The following is a 21,162-nucleotide window of genomic DNA, read 5'->3' on the forward strand; positions in this document are numbered from 1 at the left end:
GAGAGAAATTATGAGAGAGAGATTGTGAGGAGAGAGATTATGAGGAGAGAGAGATTATGAGGAGAGAGAGATTGTGAGGAGAGAGAGATTGTGAAGAGAGAGAGAGATTATGAGGAGAGAGAGAGATTATGAGGAGAGAAAGAGATTATGAGGAGAGAGAGAGAGATTATGAGGAGAAAGAGAGAGATTTTGAGGGGAGAGATTATGAGGAGAGAGAGATGATGAGGAGAGAGAGAGAAATTATGAGGAGAGAGAGATTGTGAGGAGAGAGAGATTGTGAGGAGAGAGAGAGAGATTATGAGGAGAGAGAGAGATTATGAGGAGAGAAAGATTATGAGGAGAGATTATGAGGAGAGAAAGAGATTATGAGGAGAGAGAGAGAGATTATGAGGAGAGAGAGAGATTATGAGGAGAAAGAGAGAGATTTTGAGGGGAGAGATTATGAGGAGAGAGAGATGATGAGGAGAGAGAGAGAAATTATGAGGAGAGAGAGATTGTGAGGAGAGAGAGATTGTGAGGAGAGAGAGAGAGATTATGAGGAGAGAGAGAGAAATTATGAGAGAGAGATTGTGAGGAGAGAGATTATGAGGAGAGAGAGATTATGAGGAGAGAGAGATTATGAGGAGAGCGAGAGAAATTATGAGGAGAGAGAGAGAGATTATGAGGAGAGAGAGAGAGTATGAGGAGAGAGAGAGAAATTATGAGGAGAGAGAGAGATTATGAGGAGAGAAAGATTATGAGGAGAGATTATGAGGAGAGAAAGAGATTATGAGGAGAGAGAGAGAGATTATGAGGAGAAAGAGAGAGATTTTGAGGGGAGAGATTATGAGGAGAGAGAGATGATGAGGAGAGAGAGAGAAATTATGAGGAGAGAGAGATTGTGAGGAGAGAGAGATTGTGAGGAGAGAGAGAGAGATTATGAGGAGAGAAAGATTATGAGGAGAGATTATGAGGAGAGAAAGAGATTATGAGGAGAGAGAGAAAGATTATGAGGAGAGAGAGAGATTATGAGGAGAAAGAGAGAGATTTTGAGGGGAGAGATTAGGGCAAACTTTTATACCAAGCTAATTCATCTTGTTTCCTCCACACTGTGCGAGCCCAGGGCTTTATACATTTGTTTAGTTTTCTTTTTAATCCCTTTCGAAATGCTCATTGTACTGGCATTGGTCATGGTTCAGGGGACCAAGACTTTGGCCAATGCCAGGTGTGTGGTTAAGAATTCACTTTCCTATACACTGCTCATCTTTAAAGCTATGGCTGTCAGTAGGAAGTAATGAAAGTTACCATGATCTTCAATTTGCTTCATTTCACAATTACATCATCTTTCAAATATGTTATTTGTACCTTCATAGGGTTGCTAAGACTCTTCAACTTCTCTTGGATACACTCTCCAGGAAAAATAAGCACATGTCCCTGTGTGATTCAATGGTCTCTTCTCTGAAGTATAGCAGGGAGTTTTGCATGTCTCATCCTCCTGTGGTGTTTAGGAAGTTTTTTCTTTTCTTGGCATTTCTAAAAGCATGGAATAGTTTTTCTTTTTTTTTAGCATATTCAGAATAATCTTCTACAAAAGAGTCTCAACTCTATATTTATAAGAATATAAAGGTTTCTTTCTCTTTTTTTAACCTCTGCTGTTTGGGATCTTTCCAAATCCACTTCTTATGAGTCGTTTCCTTCTACCACTGTATTTTTACAAAAGGATTTCTTATATCTTATGTGAGAATTTTTCTTCCTCACTGATAAGCCAGGTTTGTAGCCCAAATCTGTGAGTTTCTAGTTTTGTGAATATAGGCAAACCCACTTAACTTCTTTGACCAGAGTTTCCTCGTTAGAAAAATGGAGGAGTTAAAATTATTTCCATCTCGTAGGATTGTTGTGAAGATGAAATGAGATAATGAACGCACATTGCTTAGCGTGGCACACAGGAATCAAACATTAGGTGATAACTGTCAGTCATAATCATCATCGTTGTTGCCTTTTATATTTCAGTTACTTTCCTCTGATATCAAGCAGAAACTCCAGCTTAAACTTGCAAGAGGTATCTGGAGTGATCACCTGCAACAGGAAAGTAACCATGGCACACTGTCCTTCCTACAGGCCTTTGTTACAAGTATCTGTCTCTCTGAATTTGAGCTTTATCTAAGTGGTCCTATGTGGGCACCATCTGTGTTTATTTGTCGTGTTCCTGTAAAGTGTGCTTCTAAAACCTACTTCTTACCTTCTCTCTCTGGAAGTGATAAACTGCCAACCTCTGAGTGCTAACAATTTGCAAGGTATTGATTTCCCTGACTCCTGCACTCCCTCCTAGAACAGACATACACATGGTAAAACTTGTTTCTTCCTTTACACAATTGGATTTCTCTTATTTTCTGTGTTCTGACAATAGTCCGATTTCGATCTTTGCCCCAGAATTTTAGTGCTGTGTTTTCCTTTTAAACCAGTTCTTTCAGCACTGATATCGGCCAAGGCCCCAAACTCATCTCTGCTTATATCAGTAATATCCCAATCCCATCTCCACTGACATCAGTTAATGCTCAAACCCATCTTCACCAATATCAGCTAATGCTTCAAATTCCTTTCCACATGGATTGGGTGGAGGTGGGTTTGGGGCATTAGCTGATATCAATGCTGGAAGAATGTTTTTAAAAAGAAACAGAGCAATACGTTGCTGCAGCAAAAATAAAAATTATAATAATAAAGTATGAAATGAATTAAAATATTAAATTATAAATATAATAGTAACATTTCTTGAGTGCTTAAAATGTGCCAGTCACTCAGCTAAACCCTTTTCTTGGCTTATACCTTGTCATCCTGCCAAACAATACTTGAAGTAGTTTCTCTTATTTTCTCCATTTTACGGATGAAGAAACAGAGCTGTGGATGGATTAAATCACTAACTCATGATCACACACATCTGTTGAGCAGTGAATCCTGGACACAAGTCTAGGTTTTGAGGGGCTCTAATAAATTGCTCCTCTATGCTTCCCTCTTGAATTCTAAACCGAGAGGAATAAAATAGTCAGAAAGATGGAGATCAAAGATTGGCTCTTTTACTGATATAAGTTGGACTGGAGGGCATGGCTTACACAGCAAAAATTGGCTTCCCACTTCTCAGTGTCCCTCAAGTAAGATCATGGGAAAGTTTGATTCTGCAGGGCAGACACACCTGACCAGCCTGCTGCCTTATGTCACTGCAGGCTGGAGATGGGAAAAACAGAGAGTAACTTCTTGTATACTATTTTTATTACTAAAGAAAATTTGATCTCATCTGTAAATTATGTGTTATGATGCTTCCTAGCTATGTAATCTTAGCTCTGTGCCTCAGTTTCCTTATCTGTAAAATGGGAATTATGGTCATATTTTCTAATATTGTTTTTATAGTGTAACATGTAAGCATGATTGAAATAGTACCAATCAAACTAGAAAGGTGAGGGAGTAAGTGGAAGAGAATAAGATGTTTTAGTGAGGAGCTTACTTGGATGTTTAAAATCCATTTATTTTATGCAGAAATTTAGAATTGACAAAACTATCATCTTTCTAATACCTTCACCAATTTGGTAATGTAGATACTGTTACCTACATTTTATAGAAGGGAAACTCAGGCTCAGGTGGCCTAGGTGGGCTAGAGTGGAACAGTCAATACATAGCAGAGGTGGAAAGATAGTCCAGACCTTTGCCTCATCATCTATTTCCTATTTTTTTTTAAACATCTTTATTGGAGTATAATTGCTTTACAATGTTCGTATTCCTTTTTATTTTTCTTTTTGGCTGGGCATTTTAGATAAGCTTTCTATTTAGTTAATGTAAATATTTTTCTTTACCAAAGCTAGGAAAGAGTGTGTTTCTCCATCCTTTCTTTGTTTCTGTGGATTTTGCTTTCTTAGCTGCCCCTGGACCCCTTTGCTAATGCAGCTCAATCCCATGTACATGAGCTGATTTGCTGAGAGAGCAGGAGTGCTTCCCCTATTAAATTGTGCCTGCTGTGAATGTGGTCTTTGGCATTCACCTTCCTGTACATTCTAGATAGAGACTTTGTCTTCAAAGTATCATTTGTACACACTAGATATACACCAAAGTTTGACTTTACCCTAGGAATCTGGCCAAAAAACCTGGTATTCAGCCTTGGCTTCATCATTAGTCTTAGCCTTTGTATGTTAGAGTAGCCTAGATATATGTTTAAATGTAACTTCTGCCACCTTTAACTTGCCCATGATCAATAACAACTTCATCCTGTGGTTTACTGTTATGTCTAAATGGCTTAGCAATGTGAGTAATACAAACATGACATGTTATTCAGGTTTTTCGCTGTTACCTTGAAATGTAAGTGAGCATTCTAGATGTTACGTAGAATGAAAATCTCTTTGTGTATTTTATATACGAACATTCTCAGCCCATTAAAGTTATGAAGGCATATTTATTATTGCAATTATAAAATGGAACAATTATGAAGGCTGTTGACTTTTTGTACAAAAATAATTGAGAATATTTAAATATAAGGATATAAGTTAGTAGTTAATACAAAAATTAAGGGAAACTGGGTAACTTCAGGAAGTTATCCTTGGTCAGCAGATATATATTTATAAGAATTTAAATAATACAAAGCAGAATAATAAAGATATGATTATGCCATAGTTCTAATAGTTATAACATGACTAGATATTGAAATAGGCTTTAAGAACCATATTTAAATCTTAGTTTTGTAATTCCATTTTAGGCCATGATTCTCTCAAGGAAAGTTTCTTTTGGGAATTCTTTATGACTTGTGAGAATGAAGTACGAATGTCAACGTTGTGACCTTCAAATTTCATGAGAAGAGAAAACTCCAAAATCACACAGAAAAATTAGTTGTAATAAAGAGTAACAGAGTAGAATACAAGAAGAAAACACTAGGGAAAAATGAGGTACCTCCCAATTTCTTGTTCTTTTACCAATTTTAATGAGTTACTTTATCTCACAAATGTACTATATAGGAGCTGACCACACTAAGCAAATACTGCTCCTGTGGTCACATGATAAGCTTAAAATGTCAAATTTCACTTCTAAGTTTAGTGATAAAATTGCAATAATAATATTTTTTTCTATATTATAAAAATATAAGTAATAGATTTTGTATAAATATAAATTTTGTGTACACATAAATCAAGTAATATATTTTACATCCCATAACTGCCTTCTGTAATGTCTATTTGGCTTGGCTTTAGCTGAATAGTGGTTTTCACACTTGACCTTTGGGCATTTGGCTAAAATCTATATTTGGTGAACTTCTACTACAAACTATCTTGTAAATTTTGTCAACCATGTTGTACCCTTAGCAGTGGGGTGCTGACCCTCATTAAGTGAGTATTCCTACTATGTGGGGTAACTAGTTATGATGATGGGTATTATTATAGTATCTTTATTTCTGTTAACTGAGCCAGGATTTTTTTGTCAAGAATATCAAACTAAAAACAAAACAAAACAAAACAAAAAGCAAACCTCCTAGTAGGAGTTAAGTATTGTAAGAAATTCAGTATGCCAAATCCAGAGATATAAACCATTTGAGGATTGTTACCAAGACCAGAATGGGTGAGGGGACAGAAATCCTAAGACCAAGAACTAGTAGGAGATCCACTTCAGGTGCCAAGAATCCAAGCATTTAAAGGGCCAGGAATCAAAAGAGTGTATTTTCCTCTTTTATCACCCTATGTCTAAAGATAGCAAATTTTTATGTCTTGTTCCTATGTTAGCATTGTTATGTCCATCAGAAAATCCAGATTCCCTATCTCTTTGGTTGATTCATAGTCTTATTCCACAAAGATATCACTCTGACCCCTCTTATCTTCAAAGTGATGCTCATGTCTTTTCCCTTCCCTCTACCCAGGTTCTTTCTAGGAATGAAGTATCTATGTAGGCTAGATTACACTATAGTAATGAACAACCTCTAAACTTAGTGGTTTAATCCCCCACAAAAGTCTTTTACTTGACTTACTTGCCTCCTTTATTTCTAGGTTCCATTAGGTGTCTGACTCCATGGTGACACTCGGATTCAGGCTGGTAGAGAATCTGTCATCTTGTAGCTTCAGCATCTGAGCACATGCCTTCTTCAATCACCACAGCAGGGAAAGAGAGATGGGGGCAAAGCATCTGGACCCTTCACTGCATCTGTATAGAAGTGGTACGTGTTATTTCTGCTCACATTTCATTGGCCTGAAATAGTCACAAGTCACATGGGCTAATAATTGCAATGTTTTGTACACACGGAAGGGGAGGAAAGTCAGATTTTGGTGGATACAAATAATGGCTACCACAGTCTCTCTTCTAGTCACCAAATATTCAGTTCACTCTTCTCTTTCAACCCTCTCCAAGGGAGACAACCTGAAATGTCAGCCAGTTATGGTTTTGAGCTCAAAACCCAGGGCCTCTTCAGGAAGGATCATAGCCTCTACTTCAGTTCCAGGCCTGGTTCCTCTTTATCTGGAAATAATGAATGAGAAAGGCAAGTTATCTGCCTGCCATGGACCCAAGATCCAGGAAGGGGAAGAAATCACTGGTCTACAGGAATTCTTCAGTCTCACTGGCAGGCATTGTGAGGATCTTCTACCCTGGAAGCTTCCTAGTCCTTTGTTTTCTTGGCCCCAGTCTTTGGGAGATTTTCCTTTTACTGTTTTCTTCTTCAGCCACAACAGATGATGACTTTGGGAACTAGGCCCTCTATGAGGGCTATGCAGATTTCACTGCCCATGTTCTGGCTAGAAAAGGTCAGGAGCAAACAATTTCTCACAATCTTTCAAAAAGATATAGAGCTTCTTGCCATTTGATTCCAGTCATCTTCATGTGCCAGAAACCACACCCATATTCACAATTCTTTTTTTGCTTATTATTATTTTATTTTAAAACAATCTCAAGCGCATAGAAAAGCTGCAGGTATGGCACAAAGAACTTTCTTTTCTCTGAGCCATCTGACAGCAAGTTGCTGATCTGATGCCACCTCGTCCCCTTGTGTGTGCATTTCCTACTAACAAGGATGTTCTCTTACGTAACCAAAATATAATCATCAAAATCAGGAAGTCAACATTGGTATGTTACTACAAGAGGGAGGGGATATATGTATACACATAGCTGATTCACTTTGTTATACAGCAGAAATGAACACATTGTAAAGCGACTATACTCCAATTAAAAAAAAAAAAAGAAACCTCAGACACATTCACATTTTGCCTGATATTTCCAAAATGTCCTTTATAGCAGAAGAATTCAGTTCAGAATCATGAGTTGCTTTTCATTCTCGTATCTTCTTAGTGTCCCTCACTGTGGCCCAGCTCCTCAGTCTTCCCTTCATTTTCATTACGTTGACACTTTGGAAGATTATAGACCGATTACTTTGTTCTGTGTCCCCTGATTTGCATTTGTTTCATGCTTCCCCATGATCAGATTCAAGTTGTACGTTTTGTCAAGAACGTCACAGAGATGATGCTGTGTTTGTGCCATTGGGTGACAGAGTTTGATGTTTTCACTTCAATCACTTAAATGAGATGATGTCTACCATGCTTCTCCCCTGTAAAGTTATTCTTTTTCCATTTGTAACTAATAACTATTGTGGGAAGGTACTTTGGAATTATGTGTATATCCCATTTGTCATCAAACTTTCAGTTTATTCATTTGTATTTAGAATACATATGTTTTCCATTTTATTTAATGAATTATAATCCATTACCATCATTATTATTTTGATCATTAAATTGTCCTAGATTTGATCAGCAAGTGCCCCTTCAAGCAGGCATCTGTGTTCTTTTGACATGTCTTTATCATTCTTTGAGCTACTCCTTGTTTTCTAGGACAAGAAGGTACCCAAGCTCATTTTATACTTTTCTTGCCCCCCCAGGTCTGGAATCAGACGTTTCTCCAAGGAGCCCTGGTTCCTTTTGGTAGAGAATGGGTATATAGAAACCATGACCTAGGCACTGGTATGTTCATTGCAGTGTCACTCTTCCTAAGCTCTCTCAGAGGATAGAGTTAGGGATTCAGTGTATGTATGTATACACATACACACACACACACACACACACACACACACACACACAAACATACACATTTACTTTTATCTCTCTATCAATCTATCATCTATCTAATATTACATATACCATATATATAAAATCTCCACAAGCTCATATGTTGCATCACAGGGCTGATTCTAATTTTCTCCCTTTTCATATTTAAAGTGCCCTTCTCTGACAATGAGAAACCCATCTCCCATTATCCTTATTTCATCAATCCCTTGGTAATCATCCATTTCTACTGCCCCTTCCCTGCACGAATGCCCTCCTCACTGCACTTAGGCTCTGACAGCCTGACTCGATCTGCACTTCTAGTGTGGATGCCACCCTCAACCAACTCAAGAGCTGATACCCATGCTAGGCTGCCACTCCACAAACACCCCTTCTTAACCCTGCTGGGTCTCTAACTCCCATACTTGGAATGCCCTTTTCACTCTGGGATCCAAACCCATGACAAGCCATCCTCCCCGTGGGCTCTTCTGTACCCAGCTCAGGGTTTACCACCTTGTGTCTGATGTGCCAATCCCCCCTCCCCCATCACCATGGATGGTCTCCTTGGTTCCCATGGGTCTCTGACTCACTTTGCTAGTGTGTGCTTCCCACAGGGAGGTCCTCTGATACCTCACGCCAGCCCACTCCTCCGGCAAGACTCTTCAACCTCCTCAGGCTCTGACACCGCTTGCCAGGACACTTCCCTCCACAGGGACACCCTCAACACCCTTCTGAGGCTCTGACGCTTACACTCCCTCCTCCAGGTGGACAACCTCCTCGCCCCAGTCAGGCTCAGACCTGGGCAGCTGTCCTATGCAGATGCCCTCCTTATTTAGCTCAGACTCCAGTACCCTCCTCTGGGCCACTGTGGCTGCCCCCACCCCTCACCAGGTATGGATGGTCCACCTGCCTTTGCCCAATTTGGCTTTAGGACCAAATTGTTCAGGAAGGAAAGGGAAGAGAAGAGAAAGATCCCATTGTTCCTTTCGGGACAAATTTCTCATATCTGGTATGTTTCTTTGCATTTTCCTTCCCAAAGCTCTCTTTCTCTATTCCACTTCTGGGGGCAAGTTTTACCCTTAATATTTGACATGAGTAATTTTATAAAGTTGAAAAAGATTTACTGAGCAATATATCTGTAATCTGATCCTTGCCCTTAGGTAATATAATCTGTTGACAGATTTTATTATCATCTTCCTTAAAATTGCTTTCTGACTCTTCTATTTTTACTATTTGGAACCTAGAAGCAGTTGGGTTTTTTTGACCTTGCAAAGCCCCAATTCCTAAATCTCTCAATTTCCTTTCATTTGTGCTTTCAAATTAAGCAATTTTCTCCTGGGTTTATGTCTTTCTTATAATACCTAGCCAAACATGACAAATATCACTAAACAAACATTCTAACGTATTTTCCCCTAGAGCTGTAGATTCACTCAAACCATGATCTATTTCTCAAGTTACATGAATGACAGTTCTACAAAATATGTGGTCACTGTAAAGCATGGTTCACAGCCTTCCTAACCTCTGTTATCAGTGTCCTTGCTGATGACCATCTAACTGTGAAACCCGTGCCACCACATATTTTGAGTTATTATTATTATTTTTTTACAAAGGCACCCAGTTTCTGGCAGGAAATTCTGCATTAATAGGAATGGATGAGGTTATGTTCTGATAACAAACAATCCAAAGTTTCAGTGTCTTAATACAACAAAAGTTGATTTCTTGATCACATCGCATGTCCTGTTCTGGTTGGTGGGGATAAAGGGAAGGGTCTGTTCGGCATAGCCGCTCAGAAACCCAGTTTGTCAGATGTTCTGCCATCTGTATCTACACCATGTGAAACAACTCGCTCCCTAGTTGCCTCAGCAGGGTAATAGGGACTGGGAAGAGTGCATGGACTTTCCATCACCTCACACCAGATATGCTACACATCACATATGGCCACATTTCAATAGATAGAATTAGTCATAGGGTCCCAATCAACCATGAAGAAGCTGAAAGTGGCTTTTCATGTGCCAATAGGGGCAGAACTAGATATTGGCAAACACTAGTGTCTTCTGCATGTACATTTCACTAGCAGATTTCAGTTGTGTCTCATTCCAACATGGTTATTACTTATGAAGTGTCCTTCACACTCATTCAGCAGATATTTATTGAGTGTCTATTATTTTCTAGGTACTCTTCTAGGCACTGGTCATATAGCAGTGAACAGAAGAGACAAAACCCACTTACCCTCATTCTAGACAGACAAATTTTAAATATACAGTGTGTCAGGTGGTGATAAATGCTGTGGAGAAAAATTAAGCAGAAAAGGAGGCTAGGGCTTTCTGGTGGGGGAAAGAGATCTGTAAGCTTGACTATTTCAGTTGGAGAAGGTCTACTAAGAAAGTCACTGTAGTTGGCTGAATAATGGCACCCAAAGATGTCCATGACTTCATTCCCAGAACCTGTGAATATGTTACCTTTTATAGCAAAAGAGACTTTGCAGAGGTGATTAAGGATCATGAAAAGGAAAGATTATCCTGGATTAAGTTGGTTGGATCAAGTGACAAGGGTCTTTATAAGAGGGTGGTAGGAGGGTCAGAGTCAGAAAAGACAATGACAGTGGAAGCAGAAGTCAGAGGAAGGGAAATACGAAGACGCTACGTGGCTGACTTTGAAGGAGGCAGGACCCAAGGAATACAAGTGCCGTCTAAGGTTTGGAGACGTGGAAGGTGAGGTGATCAGCTTGGTAAAATAAATTAATGTAAAGTGCATATATAAGAACCAAAAAGAAAACCCCCTTTATCCTTAAAAAAGCTAAGCTAAATATATTATAATTCCATCATGTGCCATAGTTATGGTGTAAATTGTTCATCAAATCATTACAATACATTCCAAATCATTTGTTAATGTTTAGAAATTGTTGGTGTGATCTTTCATTTGAAGAGGTTGTCACTAGCTAAATGATGCCCCTGTCTGTGAGCTATGTTTTAATAAAAGAGACAACATCCAACACACAATAACTTCCCCACTAAATTAATAGTCATTGGTGACTAAGAGTGTCAAATTAACATCAGTAATATAGATTATGATGCCAAATCCTCTCAGCTTCTATTGAAATGCAATTATATTAAAAATGTTCTACCCTCCTAAATGTTTTAGTCCTTATATTACTGAGATTTTGTGTATTAAAATCTATATTATCAACTAAATCAAGAAAAGCATTTTGGAATGTCATATTTAATTGGGTGGAACGCAATCCTTTGGGCCAAACAAGAGGCAAAGCACTATAGCAGTTAAGAGCATTGGCTATGTGCCAGACTGACTAAGTTTGAATCTTAGTTCTGCCATTTAAGTTTTAAATAACCTCTCTGTGTCTCAGTTATCTTATCTGTAAAAATGGAGATGATAATGAGCATTAAGTACCTAAATGAGTTGATATTTACCAGACAAAGCAAATACTGTAAGTGATTGCTCTCATTTTTATTAATAAAATTATTGCTGCTAATTCTTGTGATGGGTGAGTGTTTGATGGATTTTAATGAGCTGATCCAATTAGATGGAGGTGAAATTCAACAGTGATCTATACTCTGGGTATCCTAGACCTCAAACTGTCCCCAAATGTCCCACCCATTTCTTCCTGCTTACCTGTTCTCCCAGCATCTCCAAGATCTTTTCTTTCTTTTTTTAAAAGAGTTTCAGTTTTATTATTATTTTTTTCAGTTATACATATATATATTCTTTTTCATATTTTCCATTATGGTTTGTCACAGGACTTTGAATATAGTTCCCTGTGCTATACTGTAGGACCTTGTTTCTCCATCCTATATATAATAGTTTGCATTCCAGATCCTTTCTGAGGCAAAGTCCCATGGAGGCTACAGTCCTAGTAGCCACGTGAAAGTGACACCAGAATAAGCACCAGCAGCACTAGGCCAGAGTTTTGGGAGCCAGATGGAGCTTAGGCATTTTCTTACGTGAATACCAGTGCCACCAGGGACACTTCCTACAAATCTCTGGGCCAACTAGAGCCGGAATCTAAGGTTGGCTCACAGGAGCCATGGTGGGTGAGCTGGCATTCCAGGAGCCTCTCAAACATTATCACTCAGAGATTCTCAGTCCTGTGCACAGTGTGAGCAGGACATGGTCTAGTCTGCTTGGGGATGGAAGGATGGCAATGCCAGGGAGTCAGGACCCTTGGGGAATATAAGTGGCACTTACACTATCGATCAATGAGAAAAGAATCTGGCCTTAGCGCTGGAGCAGGGACCTAGAGCCCCCTCCAGTGCCTAGGATTAAGTCTTTAATTTCTGGATCTTGAGAAGGTAATGAATGGGTTCCAGCGAGTAGCAATGGTTGGCAAGAGCACTGAGAGAGCTGAGAAATGTGACTATTTATCAATGGTGTGGGAATATTTTAGTATTTTAACAACTAGTATGGCTATAGCTATGCATATGGTTGGATATTTGCTCTGCTCTTAGTTCAAGTAAGCTGAAAACTGACTATTAGATTTTATAACATGGAGGTCATTGATGTTTTGGTGAGCCAATAAGGGTATGAGTTTGACTGAGTAGGTACAGGGGAAAATGCAAGGAAAATTGGTGACTCTTTCAAGGGATTTTGCTCTAAAGAGGAGTAGAGAAATGGGGTTGGGGATGAGGGGATCAAAAGAGGGTTTTCTTAAAATAGGAGAATTAATAGTATGTTTGCTGTTGATGAGAAAGCTTTTGCAGAGAGATGATGTCTGTCTTTGTTTATTACCCAGGAGTTGTGTGTGGGATGTACTAAGGCTACACATATTTTTTTTCATTATTATGCTTGGCTTTTCTTCCCATTATTTCCATTATGAAGTACCAGGCATCCCTCTCACTATTATTTTTTCTTCTCTTGTTATAGATGCTGCCCTGATTCATTTCTGAGAATTTTTCTTTCTCTGCCTCTATTTTTAGTGTAAAGTCTGCTTGATAAATCAATAAGCACCTAGGTAGCCTGCATATACTGGATGTTTGTTATTTTCTCTGCCAAGAGACCAACATTTCAGTATCTTAAACCACAACCTAGAAAGCTAAAACCAAATGTCATCCCGCAATACTAGTTTTGCAGACAGCTACCTTCCTTATCTCTCTCTCTCTCTATGTATTATGTCTGTCTGTCTGTATGTATGTATCTATCTCTCCTCTATCATCTAGTTCTAGAAAGAAATTAAACTCCTTGGCTGTTTGTTGAACTAATTTCTTTCCTCAGATCCCAATCTTAGTTGAAATGAAAAATATTACCTACCTGAACCCCAAGTTTTATAGTTTTATGATAAGACATCTTTCTCTAGAGTATTTCCCCATGTCCCACACCTCCATCCTTCCAGGAATGAGTTAAAGTGGTTGGGGGTGAAAGAGTGATAAATTCTGTTTATTGTCCATCACATCGTGGATTCGTCTGCACCAGAGACAGCCAGCTCCCTCTTGACTTCTCACATCCACCATTTAGTGTTTCCTCCATGCTCTCCAGTCAATGGTTTCTTTTTTTCCTGGGCCCAGTGAGTGGATTTTTCAGACTCTGTAATACTTGTGAATTCTCTTTATTATTCCATAGAGGATGAGATGCTGCTTCTTTTGCAAAGGTCACAGAAGGAGGCAATAACAGAGGAGTTAAGAGCCCAAACTACTGAATAAGACAAGCCTGCATATGTCTCAGCCCTGTACTGACTAGCTCTGTGCAACATGTTCCCTGTTAAATGGGGATGAAATCATAATGCTTTATTAGGGTTGTGGACCAAATGAGGAAAAAAAAGTAAAGTTCTTAGCATTAAAACAAGTCCTTGTTTACATTCTGTGGTAACATATTTCTGCTTCATTATGAGTCTCATACTTAGTTTTGAGTTTCTAAAATGTGATTTCTTCCCATATTTCTAAATCCTTAACAATAAGTACAATTCACTCAACAGCCAATAATTTTTCTCCATCAAGAAAGCCATATGTATTGCTGTAATGGATGTCAACAGAAAAACTTAACATTCTGAAATCTTTATTTTGTAGTGACCCTCTCAGAAATTGGTTTTATTTTATACAGTGAAATGACCCTATTTGCAGAAAGGTACATTTAAAAAAATCTGAAACATAAAGATATAATAAACAAACCACTTCTCCTACTTTTAGTTTCCTTATTCATAAAGTGAAGAGTGAAATGCAGAGGATTTCTAAGATCCCTTTTAAATATATGCAACCAACAATACCAGTTTCGAGTTTCTGTGAGGAAGGAGATTTAAGCATTGAATGAGCTATAAGGTGAGGTCTTGGTGAGTGTCTACTACTCGCGTTTCTCTTCTCCTTAAGGCAGCAGGGGGTTTAACTGGTATGTCAATACAGGGTTAGCAGGTACTTGGAAGTCATGACATTCTTTTTTCTCTCCACAATAGACCTTGTTAATGCATCACAGCTTTTTCCAGCTCTGCTTGATGAGGTCTCAGAATCCTTCTCAACACAGTTCTGCAACAAGCCATTACCAGTCACTTGGCATTGGCCTGCACATAGGAACCAATGTTTCATCCCTGGAACAAAAATATTTGTTCCAGAGAGCTTGTCTTCACAACATATAGGAAACACTTAGTAGCGTGTAGTTTCCTTTTTCTCTCCAAGATAATATTGACTCTGAAAAAAAAAATATATCGACTATGGTGAAACCATCCTCCCCCTCCAGAGCAGATCCCTCCTGTACCAACTGTGTAACCCGCTGTCTTTCCACGTTTCTAACTTCCTCCTGAGGGTGGGCATGACTTGTCTTATGCCAGTCATGGGACAACACTTTGGTTTTAGTCAATGGAGTGAAAGCTCTATTTTGGCATCATTTCTATTGGTGACAGAGCTTTTTCTCTGTTTTTCACTCTTTTTCTCTCAGTAACCACTCATTCCTGAAGTTTCCAGAACTTTCATGCCCCTTTTTCTTCTCAGACAAGAGAATACTAGTTAAAAATGGGTATTTCTCTCCTCAGATCCAAGAATACTAATTAAAAATGAAAATAAAATATTGTTACCCTTATAAGGGAGGGATTTGGAAAGGGCTGTGCTTAATCTGTAGCAAGAATTTTCTATGATAGATTTCAGACAATAAGACCAAATGGGAGATATGTCAGAAAGAGCTGTTTTTCTAATGTACCTCAGATTGTACTATTTGGTCTTAACAGCAAAAGTGACAAATGGGGTGCATGGTGGGAAACTCATGTTCTTTAGGAAAAGAGTTGGGGTTCTTAGATTAGGGATCTATGGAAGATGTCAGAGATAACACAAAAACAAATATTCACACTCAGGAGCAGTGGTATTTAATAAAGTGATTAAGCATTGATGTTAAATAAGTTCTCAGGACATTTTGAAGTGATTAATGTGGGTGGACGGAGGCCAGGATTCATTGGGGAAGGAACAGAGGGATGTTTTTCTTGACTAAAAATTGCAAGCAACGGTGGTAAATTTCATGGGAAGTTTTGTTTGATTGTCCTTGGCATTAAATGACATTGATTATTAAAAAGCCTTCTCCCCCTCCCTGCTACAGGGTGGAGAGGATAAGCCTCTGGAGGAATGGAAATATTTGTGAGCAGATTCTGGGTTGGTGTTGGAATTGTTTGCAGACACTTTTGGTTCATCTCCATCCATTAACCTCTCCCATTTCTTAGGTGAATTTCACTGATCCAAGAATATTATTGCCATTTGCTTAGAAGGGCATTGCTTCCATGATTGCATAGTGGTTAAGTACCTACATCTAGGGTTACTGAGGAGATTTGATGAGTTACATTGTGCAACGTGCTTGGCAGAGAACAAGGTATATGACCACTGCTCAAGAAAGATACTATTGCTGTTATCATTATTATGTTCTATCTTTAACACCAGCTCTGATGGAAGCAGACCTGTAGAATCTTTAACCAACAGCTTATACCCATGGGGCTCTGTCTCTACATTCTTACCCAGTGGTAAAGTATAAGAAGCACGCTTGAGTTTACCATCAACCGTACTTGTCCTATTCACTATCGTATCAAGTATATAATAGATACTTGTTGAATGAACCTGATGTGTGCAGACTTCACAGGTGAATGAAAATTAGTTGGAAAAATTCCACTCAGGCAGAATTCTTGCTGCTGGGGAAGGTAGAGGAAAGTGGAATTACTCTGTTGGAAGGCAATATGGGATTATCTGGTCCAACTTCCTACTTAAAGCAGGAATCACAATCTCAGCTTTCTTTCAAATGCTCATCTGCTTCTCTTTTAACATGGGATTGAGAGGTTTGGTTGAATGTTTACATTTTTCTTGAGCAATAAGCAGGACATGTTCTTGGACAAGTATGAGTGAACTTACTCAGATACGTTGATGCATTAGCTGGATCACAGTGGAAGTCTGGGATACACAGTTATTCTTTAAACAGAGCAGAGAGGACGTGTATTTGTGTCATACTAGAATTCTGGTCCTGACTCTCTCACTGAAGAGGCAGTAGAGTGGTCAAGAGGTTGGGCTTTGGAGACAAACCTGGGCTAGAATCAGGAGAAAATGTAAGCCAGGGTTCTTCATTTGCATGGGTTCCTTCCAAAGCCCTGGGAGAGGCCCTAGCAATACAGTCACATGGCTATATATTTTAGTAAAAAAAATCTGTACATATTATATATGTATTTATATATAGAGATAAATATATACAAAACATATAAAATATAAAAACGTATTTTATAAGTATACATTTAGTTATTTTTACTATTTATATATATATAAATAAAACTGCAATCAGTTAAGACTAAGGGCTCTTTCCACCCGGATTTTTTGGGAAGAGGCAATCAAAGAGTAAATAACCACTAAAACAACAGACATTAAGTTGCTATATATATATGTCTATACAAATATTTTTTATTGAAATATAATTAATGTACAATATTAAGTTAGTTTCAGATGTATGACGTAGTGATCCGACAATCAAATACATTACAAAATGATCACCACAAGTCCAGTAACCGTCTATCACCATACAAAATTATTACAGTATAATTACAGTATAATTGACTCTATTCCTTACAATATGTATTACATCCCTGTGACTTATTTATTTTATAACTGGAAATTTGTATCTCTTGATCCCCTTCATCTATTTCACTGAATCCCCTGCTCTCCTCCCCTCTGACAGCCATCAGTTTTCTCTCTGAATCTATAAGTCTGTTTCTGTTCTGTTTTGTTTGTTTTGCTGTTCAGACTCCACATATAAGTGAGGTCACTATTTTATATTTTTATTGGAAATATTTTGAAATGTACAGAGAAGGGGAAGTAGAAAAAAATACAAATATAGTTAGAGAACTCAACACTGCTCTCTCAAAAACTGACATCACATGTAGACAGATAATCAGTGTTGATATAAAGTACTTAACACAATCAACCAACTAGACGCATTTGCCATTTATTAAACAGCTAGCCAACATCAGCAGAAATCATGACACCACTTTGTCGTGTGCCCACTTGAAATGGCTGAAATACATTCCCCAGAATATTCACTCTTACGTATTTGTGATTGCGCTGGGCCACAGGGAGATTCTTGTGGAAGGTTTAGAAGGTGGAAGTGAAGCAGCAGCTGTTGGTGATCTGCTGAGTCAGCTTGGCATTAATGCAGCAGGCAGACTGCAATGACTCCACCGTGCCCTGGACACGCTGCCAGCTTCTACAACAACCAGGGGCACGTATGTATGATAAACTCCGAGATGAAAGACCTCAGGTCTGCCAGATATCCATACCACTGTGTCAGAGGCAACGAGAACAAACATGAGTTTCTGTCCATCTCATGAGTTTTCAACTCCTTATGTTGGCCCCAATTTTTCCTGGATCTCCCTCTTTACATCCATTGTCCCTTCCCAAGGGTCTCCCCAGTGGCCTGTAATCTCCAGCCCGAGATGTGAAGAATGAACCTTACAAAATGCTTAGTCAGCTTCCACAAATGTGTAAGATCAAATTCCGGTTACAAATCCATAGATACGTTGTTCTTCATTGAATAAAGTCTCTCTGGGAACTTCCCTGGCAGTCCAGTGGTTAAGACTTCGCCTTCCAATGCAGGGGGTGTGGGTTCGATCCCTGGTCAGGGAGCTAAGATCCCACGTACCTCATGGCCAAAAAAAACCCAAAACATAAAACAGAAGCAATATTGTAACAAATTCAATAAAGACTTTAAAAATGGTCCACATCAAAAAAAGCTTAAGAAAAAAAAGTCTCTCTGGTATAATTAAACACACACACACACACACACACACACACACACACACACACACGCACAAACAAAGCAAAACCCCAAAACCAAAGACTGGATAACCAAAAAAAAGTGAGGGAGGAGATAGAGATGTGTCAGGGAGTTAATTAATAAGAATCAGTTTTTTTTTTTTCTGGATTTTGTAATGTTTGGTATGTATCAGCTTTTAAAAATGTATAAATTTGTTATGATTTCCTTTCTTGTTCTAAATAAGTCTTTACTTTGACACCTAATTTTGTCTTTTTAATTATGTACTCTTTTTCTTCCAGAAAACCCCAGAAGATCCAGGCCCCAAGGAACTCATATCCATCTCTGATTGGAATCCTAGCACCATTCACTAACTCTGTGATCTTGGGCAACTCACTTTACCTGTCTGAGTCCCAGTTCAATCTGTAAAACAGCACCAATCTGTTAAATAATAAAGCAGCACTAATCTGTGTAATAATCTTATGAAACTACTTAGGTTATTGTCAGGACTAATGCGGATGCATGTGAAAGTGATAGTAAATATTAGCTATTATAGTTATTAATAATAATATCTGATTTTCCTACAGATTTCCCCATCTTAAAATGGATGTCATAAAATATATTCTCTCATACTCACAAGGGTTTTTGAAGAATCGAATGAGATGATAAGATTTACATGGCTATGAAGATGCCTTTTGATCACCAGAAGAAGGGCATGTACACAGGTCCACATCCTATCTCCTGTACACACACACACACACACACACACACACACACACACACACACACACACACACTTATCTTTCTAATTCCAATCTAGAATTCACACTGATTAGTAGGCTCTTCCCATGCAGGTTGTTTCTGTTTCAGTCAGGTAACCCACAGCGGTGCTCTATGCCTCTTCCAGATGGCCTGTGTTTGAATTCTGGCTCCACCAGGCCCTGTTGTAAGACTTGGGCAAGTTACTTAATGTGTCTATATGTCAGTTTCTTCTCTGTAAAATAAGGGTAATAATAGTAGTCACTTCTAGGGGTGTTGTGAAGATGAAATGAATTAATACATGTAAAAATCCATATAAAATAAATCATTGTAAGTTTTACTACTTCCATTTTACCAACACCTAGTGAGTGCTCATGGAGTGTCAGCTATTGCTGTTCTGCATATCAAGTCAGTTGCTACTGGTGTGTCAGAGCTTGTGTTTATGCTAAGCCTTCTCCCAGTTATGTGGATGAGTATTTTGTTGGTCAAAAAGTAAGGTACAACTAAAAATAGAACTACCATATGATTCATCAATTCCACTCCTGGGCATATATCCAGACAAAGCTATAATTCAAAAAGATACATGCACCCTTATGTTCATAGCAGCACTATTTACAATAGCCAAAACATGGACACAACCCAAATGTTTATTGACAGCTGAATGAATAAAGAAGATGTGGTACAAATACACAATGGAATACTACTCAGCCGTAAAAAGAATGAAATTATACCATTTGCAGTAACATGGATGCAACTAGAGATTATCATACTAAGTGAAGTAAGGCAGAAAGGCAAATACCATATGATATCACCTATATGTGGAATCTAAAATATGACACAAAGGAACCTATCTATAAGCCAGAAACAGAATCAGGGACATAGAGAACAGACTGGTGGTTGCCAAGGGGGAAGAGGGTAGGAGAGGGTTGGATTGGGAATTTGGGATTGGCAGATGAAAACTGGTATATATAGAATGGATAAACAACGAGGTCCTACTGTATAGCACAGGGAACTATATTCAATATCCTTTGATAAACCATAATGGAGAAGAATATGAGAAGGAATGTATATATGTGTATAACTGAGTTACTTTGCTGTACAGCAGTAATTAATACAACGTTGCAATCCAACTATACTTCAATAAAAAATAAATTTAAAAAGTAAACTACAAAATGAGAAAAATTAGGATAAAGAGTAAGTTTTTCATAAAGCAAATTGTATTATATTTAATTTCCTTTAATCATTTTATGTTTTTCCTACCTTTTATATCTTAGGTAATTTTGTTAGTGGTGAATGGTAATTTATTTGTTATTGCTTTATTCAGTGATATAAAGAATTGATATTCCTTTTTAAAAAAATTTTATTGACCCATGAAATCCAGAAACTTTCACTGCTTCATGAAATCCCAAATCCTGGGAATCATTGGTTTCCCATTAATACTGAAAGTCTGTAGACATAAGCACTTTTCTAAGGGTCACTGCTTTCAACACGGTACTGGAGGCTTTGCTTGACAAAACTTCTACCCATCTTCCTTTATCTCCCTTGATTTTTTTCATGGAGCTCCTAAACCAGATGGAGAATGAAAACTCAGGCCTCTTTTCTCCATTCTCACCAGCAGGGGGGGTCATAGATAGGCACTCAAATACGAAGCTACAGTGATTCTCAGGACTGTCTATCCACTGGTAGCAAAAAGGAAAAGAAAGCAACACAGAAGAAGCTCCTTTAGCATTTGAGCCAAGACAAGGAAATGTCAGTGGATAGAGAAGAGTCCAAATTGTCTGCAAACCACAAGGTATCTGATTCCAGCAAAGGACTCTTGGTGCCAGCACCTTCCTTCTGTCCCTCACATGGAACTCCTCCCTTTCACTGTGAAAAGAGAGCACTGTTTAATAGTCAAGACCATCTTAAGGCCAAGGACAACCAATTAATAACACTTCCCTGAAATTTCAACCCCTCCCCCAAACACACCCCTTTTAATCAAAAGAACAGCCCTCTGCATCCCTCCCCTAACAGATCCTGGCCTCCATCCATCCACATTAATCACTCCAACATGGCCTGAGAACTTACTTAATGTCACTGACTAACCACTTTATTAAATGTCATTGCTCCTGATTGTGAAGACTTGTTTTGTTTCTCATCCCTGCCCCCCATCTTCTGTGGACACCTATTCTCTTGAAAGGTA

The 21,162-nt window shown here is 38.5% G+C and overlaps 1 protein-coding gene across 1 annotated transcript in view; it reads left to right on the top strand.

Moving 5' to 3' along the window:
- The window catches only part of LOC131760366 (NXPE family member 2-like), a 59,701-nt gene extending 41,106 nt beyond the window's left edge, over positions 1–18,595 (top strand). The window contains 2 exon segments of the mRNA XM_059070278.1: positions 8,789–8,915; positions 18,524–18,595. Of these exon segments, the coding sequence (XP_058926261.1) occupies positions 8,789–8,915; positions 18,524–18,595 (199 nt within the window).
- Positions 18,596–21,162: the final 2,567 nt, after the last annotated feature.

Source organism: Kogia breviceps, chromosome 7 (genome assembly GCF_026419965.1).
Source record: "Kogia breviceps isolate mKogBre1 chromosome 7, mKogBre1 haplotype 1, whole genome shotgun sequence".
In the NCBI taxonomy this organism is placed as follows: domain Eukaryota; kingdom Metazoa; phylum Chordata; class Mammalia; order Artiodactyla; family Physeteridae; genus Kogia; species Kogia breviceps.